Raw genomic sequence first — 15,215 nt, forward strand, 5'->3', positions numbered from 1 at the left:
GTAAAGTTTCATTGTATAAAATCAGGTTTTCTTTCTTTGCATTGAAGTAAAATAAGCATTGATTCTTTGGCTGTCAGATGGCACTACAGAAAAAACTGCCTCTCTATCCCGCTCAGTGTCCCCTTCCAAAAAATATGCCCTACAACAGCAAGGGGCAGAGGTGGAAGTAGGGGAACACCATTTAAAAATAAAAAGGTAGGTGGTAATGGTGAAGCAAGATTTTTCTTGACTTTTTAAGATACTGCAGAATTGAGAGGCAAGTCTAGTATTATATAGAATAAGAGCACAAGAGCCTGGAGCCAAACAGATTAAATCTCAGTCCTACTGGTTAACATTTCTGTTGTGTAACTCACTCCATTAGGGAACTTACCTAACTGTTTTCTTATCTATAAAATGGAAATTACAGTAGTAGTGTATTAACCCTAGAGAGGTTTTGTGAAGATCGAGATAGTATATGTAAAGGTCTTTATAACAGTGCCTGGTCATCACGTAAGTGTTGAGGTAGCTGCTGTTTTAAAAATTACTATTGTTATTCAAAGAAGGTTATTAGAGTTGTATTTCTTTCCTAGGCTCTCCAAGGTTTATTTGAAATCCTTAAGGTTAATGATTCTTTGGAAAAGCTGGAGGTGTACTATGGTAAATAATAGGAAGAAAACCCTTACCCCAGTAGAAAATAATACAGCTAGAACATAAAACACAATTAAAATATTAAATACATTTTGTATTTCCATTTTGTTTGTTCATGATTATAAGTTTTATAATCCTTTGAATCCCACAATTTTCATTCAACACTACCTTTAAAAAAAAAAAAAAAGCACTGCATTTTTGGCTAGTCATACCATTTTGAAAAGAGCATATGAGGACTACTTGTGGAAGTTGTATGTAGAGAAGAATACAGTAGTGGGGAAAATATAGGTAGAAACCACCTGAACAGGCAAATTAAGTAATGTAAAAAGAATCTGTATTTGTACTGTTAATGGAGAAGCAAGGAGTAATTCGAGAGACTTTGGAGAAAGAATCAAGACGTCATCAAGTATTAAGGGAAGGAGGGAAGGAGTATAGCTGTTTTGTAAGCCTGATTGGTGCTATTGAGGAATGAGTGGTAGCAGCCAATTTTGTTTCCTTTGATTTTTTAATTAAATTAATACAAGTGTAGATAATAATCAGTATAGATGAGGACAGGACAAAAAGCCACAATTTCTAGTCCAGCTCACCATGCTGCCTCCCACCCTTCACAGTCTCACTACTCTGTGGCGATTTCTGTAATAGTTCTGTTTTTAACATAACTGGATTATATAAGGATAACTTTATTTTTTATCAACTTTTATAGACAGTGATCTTTTGACTTTTCTGAGAATTTAGATTTATATTGCATTTACCCTTTCAACCTTGAAATACGTATTTTTAATTTTTAAAATAGTCTTTGTAACTTTAAATAACATTCTTAAACTTCTGTTTATTAAATGCTTTGTGTCTTTGTTTTGTCATCTATAAAATTGACATAAATGTAAATTACTTAGAATAGTACTTAGTAATTGTTAACTATTACCTATATATATCACTTAGAAACACAAGTTTTTAGTGATTTTTTTTTAACTTTTGTCCTACATTTTAATTGCTGCTCAGTTTCTTTTATTCATGTCTAAACTTACTATATAGATTTTCTTTATTCTAACTTTTGACATAATCAAACTTGAAAAAAAAGTCACACCAGATATAACTCTTCTTTTAAAACTAAAAGGTTCCTAAGTGATATCCCAAGCTCTCAGATTCTTCAGGAAGAGATGACTTGGATGAAGGAGATTCTTTCCAACCTGGGCTCACCTGTTGTGCTTTGCCATAATGACCTATTGTGTAAGAATATAATCTACAATGAGAAACAAGGTAGGTATTTGACCTTAGCAGTAAGTAAAATTGATTTATTTTATGTTCTTAATGGTCATTTCATCTCTATATCAATAAAATAAATTCAAATGCAAGGAGTAAGATCATGCATGAAACCTTTAAAGATTTTCTTTTAGGTTATCAAGTTATGGTAACTGTGATAATTTAGGATATATATTCTTTTAATATTTGTATAAAATATGTTTTTTAGAATTGGTTAGAAACAGATTGTGATTTCTGTGGGATTTTTAAGTATAAAATGATGAAATGATTTTGTTTATAAATTTAATTGCAAAACTTATTTGGTTGTTCATGAATTGAACATGTACCTGCCTGTAACGGGGGATGTGGAAAATCAACAAAGTGACATTGAACTGCTTTATAAATAGAAAAATTTTCTCACAGTGTTGGGAAGGACAACAGTATTAAAAACAAATGTGTCTCCAGGTTTCTCATTGTCTATTTATTATGTTGATTTGTTAGTTATTTTGACGCTAAGGAGAGAGCTACAGATGGAGGAGATATTATTTGTAGTTTCTCAAATTTATGTCTACTAAAGTAATCAAGAAATCTTGGTAAATAATTTCAACATTTTTTGAGGTAGCCTGATACTTTTTGGTGAAATGTTTTTGTGTTCATATTTGTACACTGTATTCAATTTCTTTCTGTTTTCATATTTAAGAACCACTCGGTTGTATTATATTACTGGCTAAAGTGGTTTGAGGTTTGGTTGCTAAATGATAGATGCCCTTCAACGCTAAATTGAAATTTAAAAATGAAATTTTGGTTGAAGGATTCTTACTAACAAAAAATGTTTTTGAAACTGTGTTTTCATTTTATAGGAAACTAGTTTTTTTACTTTTTTTTTTCTTTTTTGAGACGGGGTGTCGCTCTTGTCACCCAGGCTGGAGTGCAATGGCATAATCTTGACTCACTGCAACTTCCGCCTCCCAAGTTCAAGTGATTCTCCTGCCTCAGCCTCCTGAGTAGTTGGGACTACAGGTGCACATCACCATGCTTGGCTAATTTTTGTATCTTCTTTTTTTCTTTTCTTTAAGAAGAGGGAGTTTCCCCATGGTGGCCAGGCTGGTCTTGAACTCCTGACCTCAGGTGATCCACCCACCTCGGCCTCCCAAAGTGCTGGGATTACAGGCATGAGCTACCGTGCCCGGCCTTCTCTGTTTTGTTTTGTTTTGTTTTGTTTTTAAAGTGGTGGGATCTCACTATGTTACCCAGGCCTGGAATGCAATGGTGTAATCATGGCTCACTGCAGCCTTCAACTCCTGGGCTCAAGCAGTCCTCTTGCCCCACCCCCCTGAGTAGCTGGGACTACAGGTGCATGCTACCATGCCTGACTAATCTCAAATTTTTTTTTTTGTAGAGATGGAATATTGCTATGTTAACCAGGCTGGTTTTGAATTTGTGGCCTCAAGTGATCCTCCTGCCTTGGCCTCCAAAAGTGCTGGGATTACTGGTGTGAGCCACTGTGCCTGGCCTGAAAACCAGTTTTTGAAGGTAGTTATTACAGTTGAAAGAGCCGATTTTGAATCAAAATTGCGCTGTTGTAAATATACTAAAGCCTAAGAATTCACATTAGCATGGTCATAATTATATTAAATTACTGTTTATGACCCTTCTTAGAGTGTAAGGCGGGACTATTCAAATACAAAGGTTGATAGATATAGCTGACTTTCACTTTAAGAAAACGAAAGGTACACTGTCGAGTGGTAGGCTTACGCACATATTGCCAAAAATATATTCGAGAATTTTTTATGTTTGATATTTCAATGTCGATTAGAGATCTATTTTTCAAAAACATACTGAACTAACATTTTTGTTTTGAGTCATCTTGAAATGCTTGTGTGGAATCATTTTTAAAATTTCGAGCGTACCCTAAAATATTAAGTACTTGACAGTGTCCTTTAATGTCTTTTTGTCTATTATATATAATTATCATAGTATATATGCACTACATTATATACTGGTAACCAAATCTCAATGCCATTTGTGAGACTAGAGCATTAGTTATGCATTAAAGCAGTGTATGAGCTTGTAAATTCAGTGCAGGACCTAATAAAACATTTTATATAATGGAATTTCAAGTGAGGGACTTCATCTTACATTTGAAGTGGACACTCAGCTTTATTTTTAACTGCAAGTTGATCAAAGAGAATCTGTGATTTCCTTTAGAATATAATTTTAAACTTTCATATTTTTATTTTTATAAGTTTCTTTTGCATATTCATTTCACAGAACAAACTTGTTTATAAAACCAAAAAATAAGGGACCAAAAAAATCAGATTACTTTGTCTTGGGTATTAAAAAATACTTTTTCACTTTTTTATTTAAATGGTCACTTATCTCTAAACTATCGATCAGTTATGTGAAAAGTTCCCATGTTTTCACATAAAATCTTTATTCAATTCAGCCTTAAGAATGCAAGGTTGTCATTTGTTTTTGTGCCAAGTTACTTGAATCATACTTTTGTGTCAAATTTTCCTTTCACAGAAAATTTTTACAGCTGTACAGGTGAACTGTTTTGATACATTTTTTAGAATTTGCCTTTTTTATTGAAGTCTCTTTTGTATCATTTGTTTTTTTCTTAGTCTTTGTGGTTATGTATGTGTCTTACTTACAGAAATGTTCTGGTTTTTTTTATCTCCTTACCAGTGGTTTTATAATGTTCACTAGGAAGGCTAGTTTTGATCCCATGGTATCTGTTTAAAAAAGTAATTTCTATGTGATTAGTTGAAACATAAGCATTAAGAAATATGGTTAGAATGTTCAAATAAAAATCTAAAAGTAGAGTATGACAAGACGCTTACTTAGCCTAGTCTTTAGTGTTACATTTGAAATTAGGAGCTGATGGTTTTGAGGTAATTTAACTATATGACATGTTTGAGTGTTTACTATAAGTAGAAGATACCATGCCTTAAAAGGTATGAATTATATTATTTAATAAATTTAATAGACAAAAATAGTCAATATTGAGTAAATTTAATATGCAAACTAGTTATATGTTTGCATTTAATATGCAAATAATATAATATGCATATAATATAACTAGTAGATATGTTTGCATATTAAATGCAAGCATATAACTGGTAAATATAGGACTTAATTAACAGATAGATATGACATAACGATTCAGTTCACTAAAAGTGCAACTTTTAGTTTCTATCTTAACTATAACTTGAGAGATTAATTTTGAGATTAATTTATATTAATCTCTGTAATATAACTTGAGAGATTAATTTAGATTAATTTAGAATTAAGATGTGTATGTATATGGGTATATGTATACATAACATATTTATACACAAGGCACACACACTATGAGCACCCTGCAGTTTGTAGGCATTTTTACATGCAAATGTTTTTGGAACCGATAGACATCACAGGAAGAAATTTTATATATTTGAGATTGTAGCATAGCATTAACACTTATGGCAGCAATTTTGAAAAGGGTAATTAAAGCTAGAGATACAGACTGCAGTTATTTACCTTCTTAAACTAGTTGCCTTATTATAGCGTATAAATGCCATGTTGAGTCTTTTGAGATAAAGATAATTTCCATATAAAATAAATGATTAAGCTGCATATTCACAAACATGTTTGATTTGTTATTACTTCTTAAGTCATTCATATGACTTGAGCTCTGGGTTTCATTATTGTGTACCCATCTTTGAGATACCAATAGATAAAACATAATAAGATGAAAGCCAAGGAACTGGCCTTGAAATCATCAAGCTCAGTCTTTGTCTGCAGTATGTTTCAGACCCTTAATTTCTCAGAAGTACAAATTTTAGGCAAACTTCTTAAATTTATACTGGATTATCTTGATGTCTCTGCATATATGTTTAAACCATAGTAACTTAGATTTTGTACTAGAAAATCTCTGACTTTTAAAAGCAGATACAATTAAAGCTTGGTTACTACCAAGAGAAGTCAGAAAGAGTATAGATTTTGGAAGTAAGCACATTTGAGTTTAGATCCCTACGCAGTTACTTACAGAAATAAGTAGTATTAGACATATCATTTTATCTCTGTGTCTTTATGTAAACACAGACTGTTCTTGACAATTTACATCAGAATCACCTATGGTACTTGGGAAAAAATTTGGATTTCTGGGCCCCACCCATGACCAATTAAACAATAATTTTTATAGATAGGCTTAGAAATTTTGTGTTTAACAGATTCTGAGGCAGTTTTTGTGCTATTGATAGTCTAGAACTTTAGTTTGCTTTATTTGTAACTCAGAGACAGTATCTACTTCAGATGGATGCTAACAAGATTTTAGATTATGCATAAAAAATATATAGCACTGGACCAAGGACTTAGCAGCTCTTAGTTGTAGCTATTACACTGACATAGGGGTTGGCAAACATTTTCTGTAAGGAGCTGTGTAGTACAACTTTTAGGCGTTGTGGGCTGGATAGTCTCCATTGCAACTTTTCAGCTGTGTGTTGAGGCATGAACACAGCGATAGACAATACATACCTAAATGAGTGTAGCTGTTTTCCAATAAAACTTTTTCCAAAGATAGGTGGTGGATTGGATTTGGGCTGAAGGTACATGGTTCGCCAACCCTGTATTATGTTTATAGCGTTTGTTTTACAAAGTGTATCTGATTCTGAAAAAATGAAAAATGGTTACTATAGGCTAGATGGGAGGTAGGCTAGATGGTAGGACTAAATTAACAGATAGATATGACATGACAATTCAGTTTGTCTTAAGTGCAACTTTCAGTTTCTATCTTAACTATAACTTGAGATATTAATTTAGAATTACAAATGTGTGTATATGTATATATGGGTCATATTTATACACAAGGCACACATACTATGAGCGCCCTGCAGTTTGTAGGCATTTTTACATGCGAATGTTATTGGAACTGATAGGCATCACAGGAAGAAATTTTGCTTCTACCTACTCTCACCATGTCAGTTGACAGGACTCAGGACATGGGAGAAGAGTGAGCTTCCTTTCTGAAGTTGATGGTAGCTGTCAAGATTTTTGAAAAGTTAGTGCCAGGAATTAGGTGATTGGTAAGCAGCGGCCCATTCCTTGCCTTCAGTGAAATGACATCCTAAAAAGGTAAGAAAAGAATACTTAATGATAATGATGGTAGAATTTGATATATAATAAGGAAACCAAAAGCAGTGGTTCTTGCTCCAGAACTATAGGAATTATCAGTCATCTTTTAAATCAATCATTGATTTAATAGACTTTATATTAAGCAGAACAAATGTAATATTGCCTATGACTAACTTTAAATCTAATATTTTAATTTCAACTAATCATTTAACTACTGACATCAAGAAATTACTAAAGCTGTTGAGATTTCTATCTCATGTCTTGATGCTCTCTCAGAATGTTTATTGGTCTCATGACTTTTGGTGACTTTCATTTCTCCTCCTCTCTCCCATTTCTTCCTAAAAGCTCATGTAAATACCTAATATGTAACTTTAAATGTCAGTAATGGCAATCACTGTTTATTTTCTCTGTCAGCAAAATACAAGAAGCTGATTTACAGCTGTTTAAGGAAATGAGTAGAAGAAAAGGAAAGCTTTTTCTGGGAATTAAAGAGTAAATCAGGTTTTGTTTTGTTTTGTTTTGTTTTAAGAGTTCTACACAATATAAATAGAAAATGGGTGAGTCCCCATAGTCACTTGTTTGGCTCTAAATCTTATCCACTGTACTATTACTCCTGAGAAAGCTTTGTAGTTGTCATGTTATTCATGTTTTAATGACTGAGAAGAGTTTTTACATTGGTACTTTTAAAAAATTTAAATAAATACAAATTGATTTTTGTGTTTGGTAAACTGTGTTTTCTAGGGTGGTGTTTCTAAATGTAGTTTAATCTTTAACTCTGCTTTAATTTGTATTCTCAACCACTAGTTAGCAGAAAATAAAATGTAAGTCAGATAATAAAAAACTTAAATGAACTGTAAAAACCTGAAGCTATTAAGAAAGAGGGACCTAATATAGATACTAGTTTGTTTGTTTGTTTTTTCATTCATGCATTCTGGCCCACTGTGTTCAGTCTTGTACTTGAATAAAAATGTCAGAAACACCACATTTTTCCTTTAGTTTTCCATGCTTTTTTGTCTTTCCCCCTCCCCCAGCAAGTGTGTTATTGTGTGTCAGCATTTTCTGCAAAACTTCCATTTTTTCCACTAGCATTTAAATATTTCCTGTGTCCTAGGGATTGCTCTGTGGATTGCATGATGAAAGAGGAAGGGGACCCTACTGCCCTTCCAGGAGGCTGTGTGTCATGTAGTGGAGGAGTCCAATCACTGAACAGATACCTACGTTTAGAATGATGAGTGCCTTGGTGAAGGGGTATAGAGTACTACAGGACACCAGCATGAGGATTGAAGGGAAAGTGTTTCAGACTAGAATACTCCCTTTTTCTGTATAAGACAGAAAACATTTTGCTAACATTAGGATTATAGTTGCTTTTCGTATTGTTCTCTTTGAACCTGCCTAACATTGCAGAGCAACTAGGGTGAATTGGAAAGATTTTTCAGGTTTTCATATTGACTGTTTTGCTTTTCATTTTTATTCCTTTCTCCAACAACAAAATAAAGGAATTCAGACGAACATGTCATGTGATAATTAGACAGCTTTAGGTAATACATTATTATTTTTTGGTTATAAAGTACCTTAAAAATTGGCAGACGGTTTTCAGTCTTCTACTAAGATTTGAACAGTTTAACCAGTAGTGTGGAGATTTGATTACCCTGATAAAGATATGCAAGAAATAAAGTAATAAAAGACAAAAATGTAGGTTTGGAAAATTCAAATTGTAGTTTTATCCATTAATTATATACTTTACCCATTATGTGCTTGTCGTTGTGATAATTATATAAAGATAATTAAAATAACACTCCTAGGCCTTAAAGTAGTAGTTCTTTACTTTTTAAAGGTCAAGGGTCCCTTGAGAATCTGAAAAATTGAGAATCTCCTCCTAAGAAAGTGCACATACACATAAAATTTTAGGGAATATTCTAATTGTCTTTTCATCCTTGAAACCCCAATTAAAAATTCATATCTTAAAGAACTGACAAGATGATCATGCTATATGAGCTAGTTAATTTTTATTGCTGATGTGGATATTCATTTAAATAAAGGGAAATTTTAGAAATCAGAAGTTAACTTTATAGAAGGAAAAAGTGTATTTTCTGTTGTTAGGAAAGCATTTTCCAGTAATTTGATTTTTCTGGCACCCTAACTACGGGAAGTTGGCTTTTTAAATTTTACTTTGTTGCAGAAGATTAAATTTAAGGTTGAGTTCCACTTTGTTTGCAATAGTTTGAAAAAGAATAGCTAATGCAGATTTTTTTTTTAATTTTTTTCCTTTTAAGCTTTGTGTCTTGTACAATGTGAGTTTGCCAAATTTTCTTCATCTGCTACAGATTAGGTATGCCATTGTTGCTGCCATGTGGCGGCGCACCCCGTGCTTCTTAAACGCACTGACTGGAGGTTTATCGCATCACTTGTTCACATGCACGGAGCCTGGTAACAGCCTCATCTGTATCTTGTTAGCTTCATTTTCTTATTTTTAAAATTTCATTATTTATAAACTCAACATAGCATTTAAAAATAAAGGCTAGTTTTAATTAATTAATGTTACTACAAAAAGTCATTGCTAAAATTTTCATAGTGAAACAGATTTTAACTTTTGTTAAAATGTGCTATGCTTTAATTAAATTGTATTTACTCTACAAGCAGGCATGTTTTACCTGCCATTTTAACTGTATTTGCCAAATTCTAAATATAATTTTGAAAATTGAAATTGAAGCTTATGTTTATGTGGCAAAAGTAAGCTTCAGGACTGGGCTGTGTATTTTTATTGGCATGTAACAGTTAATATGAGCTCTACAAGAATTTGTTTTAGAGAGCTAAAGCTATCAACAGCTGCAGATTTTAAAAATTACATATTAAAACTGTTAGGTTAGATCAGTTGTACAACTTAGTAAATCTTGTATCCTGAGTTTCTGAAGTCTGGTGGATAGATGTCTCTGAAATCATTGGTTTTAGTCTTTTTACTGATAGTTTTGGATAGGGAATTCATCTTTTTCTCTTCTAAAATAACATTTTTCCTCTAATTTATTTCTATTACTTATTGTACATAAATTTTAAAATAACAAAAATAAAAGGAAAAAAGTCACTTGTCTATCACCTGTTAATAGTTTAAACATTTTGGTTTATTTCTATTCATCCTTCCCCACATGCATTATTTACATATATATTTTTTCTCTGTAGGCATATTTTAATTTGGATCACAGTTTACTACTTAGTATCTCCTTTTCATATGACATTTGTAATTTCCCTGGTCATTATTTTTGAAAATGAGATTTCTTCATGGTTTTATTTCATTTTACTTTCATGCCTGTGAGTATTTTATCATGATGGTTGTCTCTTCACTCTCCTACTCCCAATGATTCCTAGAAAAGAAACTTTAAAACATGTTTCTACTTCCCATTCTGCAGTTTAGTAAAGTGATTTGGTTAACTCTAAGACTTGTGGAGTAATGTTCTGTGAATTCAGGTATACAGACAGGAGGATCACTTCAGGCCAGGAGTTCAATACCAGCCTGGGCAACATAGCAAGACCCCCGTCTCTACAAAAAACACAGAGAGAAAAAAATATATAATACTTGAGGTAGTTGAATTGCCGTGATTTATTGTCACCAATATTTTTAAATCTTATATTTATTATTATAATACACATTACATTTTTATAACTGGGTTATAACTGATTATTCTCACTTATTTTATTCTAGATGTGACTTATTTATACAAGTTTAGAATTATATATTAAATACAATTATATTAAAAATATTTGCTTTTATGTAAAACACAATTTGCCATGACATTTTTTGTCATATAATTTTGGTTTTTTTTGTATTTGAATATGATCAAATACTTTCCAAAATTAAAACTTACAAATGTATATCAAGATACTATAATTCAAAAGCTGTTTTTATTTGGGAAATAAATAACAATGTGTAAAGACCTGGAATTTGTTCTCCTACCTAAGCCTGATGATTAAAAGACAGTGTAACTATGCAGGTGTTAAACATTTTCTATATTCTTACAGCCATCTCTGTTCATATATCCATTTTAACTCCACACCCTGTAAGCCTTTGAGTTTGTGATCCCTGGTGAAGACAGTGACCCACATTGATTTTTTTTTTTTTAAGGTTTCTCTCTGTCTCTTTTGCTTTTTCTTTTGAATATAGGACCTATATCTTTGTTAAGGCAAATCCTTTATAATATTACTCAAAAGTTAAAAGTTCCTGAGTAGTAGTATGAAAGAACTAGATTATCTTTGGAGAGCTATAATGACATGCCTATATATGTAGCAGTAATTTAGAATAGGCATCTATTTAGCTTATGTAAAAATTTCTCACATTTATAAATGTTAACAGAAACCATACTTTTGCTTTTTTATAAGATAAAACCACCACCTTAATGCTGCTCAGATATGGAAACCTTAGGTAGTATTACAGGAAAATGTAAGCATATGATAGCAACTAACTTCTTGTTAGTGATCTTACTTAATTTGTTCAGCAAGTATTATAGCATTATTGCAAGATTTACAGAATTCAGGTCTTGAAAAGTTTATATTTTATTTCCATATGTAGATAAGCTTGTCAGTTTACTCTTGGAGTATCATAAAGTTTTTGTTAAAATTATACAGATTATTAGCAATTTTCGAAGATAAAAATTTTGTTTCTAATTAAACTTGAATTTTTAAGTAACTGGTGCCCCCATGTGGCGAAAGATGTATTTTGCTTTTGTTTAAACTTGGAGAATGACTGTCTTTTCATTTTTCTTTAAAAAAGTGGACATTAGTGTTTACAAAGAAGCTGTTGACCAAGAGAAATAATTTGAATTTTGTAAAGCTCATTGCCATAAAATTCACAGCCTTACCCTGTATTGTCTCAGAAGTGCATGTAATCAAGCACGTACAGTGAGACAAAATATTGGAAGCTACTTAATTACAAATAGCATAGGGATTTTCTGATCTTATATGTGATTTCTTAATGTCTTTGTTTTTGTGTCTCACATAGGTGATGTACAGTTCATTGATTATGAATATTCTGGATACAACTACCTGGCATATGACATTGGAAATCATTTCAATGAATTTGCAGGTATAACTAATAGAGTAACTTATTTAGCTTTGAAGTGGTATTTGCAGAATATTTTATTCTTTTTTTAAAGTAAATAAACTGGGAGCAGGAGCAACATTTTCCCATATGTTGTTGACCGTTTTTCTTTGCTTTTGTTTGTCACTGGAGGAAAGCAGAGATGACCAAAATTTCTTCCTTAATTGCCATCAGAAAGTAATAGGAGAAAGATAATGATTGTGGCTTCTGTTGAGACCAGACATAGTATAAGGTGCTTCATAAATCTTACCTCATTTTTTTCTCCACAACAGCCCTACAAGGTAATATTCCCAGTTTACATATCAAAAAGAAACTTACCAACGTCACAGTAAAATACAGAGATCTAAGATTTGAAGCTAATTTTTAAGCATTTAAAAAGCCTTTGCTGTTTCCAGTGTAAACTGGGGCTTTTGGAATGTTGGTTCACTAAAAAACTCAATAACCTTTTTTTGTCTTTGGCTATGAATATTGAAAAGTTGGTCATTTTTACCCCTATTAATCTATAATTACTTAAATTAAAATTACTAGTTTTTTAAATGTAAATGGAAATAATTTAAAATCCATTTTATCACTCTTTATTTAGAAATATGAAATGCTCTAAAAGCTAAAGATTAGAACATACCCCTGAATGGTTTATACCTAGTAGAAATTTTTTATTGTTGAATTTATATTTGTGTAAGTTTATGTATTTATGTATTTTTATATACTTCAGATTACCAGACTGGGAAATACTCCGGGGAAAAATTTTAATTTGACATTTCCAGTTGTTTTGGACTACCAAGCTTATCATATACATATAAGCTGTACATATTTTTACATATCTCATCTATGGAAAGGGAACTAGCTGTACATATAATGAAATATTACCATATTACTAATATAGACAGTCATTGCTGTCGATATGAAATAGAAAACGCCAGTGATCTTCTAATGATTTCGTGAGCAAAAAAAGTGAGCTAAAACTTGTGAATTAGGTAGAATTTGGATGTGCAAAAAACTACTTTTATGGGATATAAAATTCATGAAGGAGCCTAGAAAGTTATGGTACTAGTGAGGTAGATTTAGACCAACTTATAAAGAACCTTGGATGCTAAGGAAAATAGTATGAACTTTGTCTTCTAGGTTAGTATTTTCCAAACTACAGATCATGAAATTAAATTTTTGGGGTAATGACTTTTTTTTTTTTTTTTCCAAAGCAAGGAATGGAAAAGAGAAACAAAATATCAGAGTTGGAAAATGTTGTTGGGCTAAATACTGTTGTGTGAAATTTAGTATCAGCTGGTTATATGTATAAGGTCTCAAAAAAAATGTATTCTTGGTTGCAGTGAACTGAAATCACGCCACTGCACTCCAGCCTGGGCGACAGAACAAGATTCCGTCTCCAGAAAAAAAAAAGTATTCTTACCATGAGTCATGTTTTAAAAAGTTTTATAGCCACACTTTGAGGTGGTTCTCCAAATGTCAGCATGCTTAAGAATTTCCTGGGTTGCTTCCTAAAATGCATATTTTGGGTTTGTGATGCAGCTGGTTCTAGCTACATACTTTGAGGAAAAATTGAAGCCATGAGAATTGATTTGGTGATCAACAGTAATGTGCCTTAGCGTTTAAGCTGAAATACAGAATGATTGGTTTATGATTTTAATAAATGCTATTTACTTAACATGTACCATTCTAGCCAAAATGGAACTTTTCATTTTTTTATGAAAAAATGGTAGTTTTAGGGATTATTAAGGTATGCAGGAGAGTTTATGTTTTAAAAATTTTCAGTGTATTTTTTTTTTCTTCTAAAGGTGTAAGTGATGTAGACTATAGTCTGTATCCAGATAGAGAACTCCAGAGCCAGTGGCTGCGTGCTTACCTTGAAGCCTACAAAGAATTTAAGGGCTTTGGGACTGAAGTTACTGAAAAGGAGGTAGAAATACTCTTCATTCAAGTCAATCAGTTTGCATTGGTAAGTTTAAATGTACAGCATTAATGAACGGTTCTTACTGTAATTTAAAATGCCTCTAAATTTTTGTCATCTTAGACAATTTCCTATTTTAAGTTTTGTGAATTTTTGTTCAAAATAGTGAAAATATATGACCATTTACAGTATGCATTACCCCATTGCATTGCTTTTAAGACAATTTTGTTTCATTTCCTACTATATCCCTATCCTCTAGTACAATGCCTGGCCATATGGTAGGTACTCAGTAATTATTTGTTTAATGAGTGGATTCTTATTAGGGTTAAGATTGATGCATAAAACAATTTCTTAGTCTATTCCTTTCTTTACATCAAAGTCAGATTTTACAGGAGAGGAGCTTTCCCACAACATATTTTATAGTTAGATCTTATGTGATAAAAGTAGGTTGGAAGAACCAGTAGGATTATGTTTTTCATGACTTATCCAGTGTTTTGTCTTCTTGACCTTCATTTGAGAAGCAGTTATTTCCAGCTTTATTGGTGTCTTACAGCTTTATTATTAAGACCTACTTCTCTTTACGTGCGTTTATATTTTAAAAATTAGCTCATTAAATTATCTTTTGAGAACAGTATGATACATTAGAATGGTCTTTCAACTAAGGTGTTAGATTATTAAATGGGATGATAAGCCAAAGCTATTTTAGCTGCTGCTTTTCAGTTTTAATATAATTTTGTACAGTTGACACGGGAAATATTTGTTATGTTGTCTGTACAGATAGACCCTAGTGGTATACAAGTATACCATTTTTATAGTCTTAAAAGTACCATATGACCAGAGTTACTCAGAATACATCTGAAGTAAGAGAGTGTCCTGAAATGTTCCTTTACCTGCTGTTCTTATATCTATATTTGGTACAATTACTGGGTCAATTAATGACATGCTCTACAGCTGGTCCTAGGATATCTGCTGTTTCTATTTATTGTATTTAAGCATGATCTTAGAGAATGTAGGCCTTTCTTTCTCTTTAGGTTACTTAATGAGCTTCAGAATAAACCTAATATTCCATTTATGCATTGAATTAGTTAATTTCCATGTAAAGTACACATAGCTCATCAATTCTTAGTCATCAGTCCCACTACTTGCTGTTAGAAAGCTGATTTGGATTTCCTTGCAAACTTTTGATGACATTTAACATTTTTGGGGGGATACTGTGACTGTATCTGTACATGGCATTGAAAAATA

At 32.1% G+C, this 15,215-nt stretch overlaps 1 protein-coding gene across 1 annotated transcript in view; it reads left to right on the forward strand.

The window, feature by feature from the left end:
* The window catches only part of ETNK1 (ethanolamine kinase 1), a 63,499-nt gene that overhangs the window by 32,464 nt on the left and 15,820 nt on the right, over positions 1-15,215 (forward strand). The window contains exons 4-6 of the mRNA XM_011974764.1: positions 1,742-1,884; positions 11,969-12,052; positions 13,858-14,018. Coding sequence (XP_011830154.1) covers positions 1,742-1,884; positions 11,969-12,052; positions 13,858-14,018 — 388 coding nt within the window. The remainder of the gene's footprint in view (positions 1-1,741; positions 1,885-11,968; positions 12,053-13,857; positions 14,019-15,215) is intronic.

This window comes from Mandrillus leucophaeus, unplaced genomic scaffold (assembly GCF_000951045.1).
Source record: "Mandrillus leucophaeus isolate KB7577 unplaced genomic scaffold, Mleu.le_1.0 Scaffold1486, whole genome shotgun sequence".
NCBI classification, from domain to species: Eukaryota; Metazoa; Chordata; class Mammalia; order Primates; family Cercopithecidae; genus Mandrillus; species Mandrillus leucophaeus.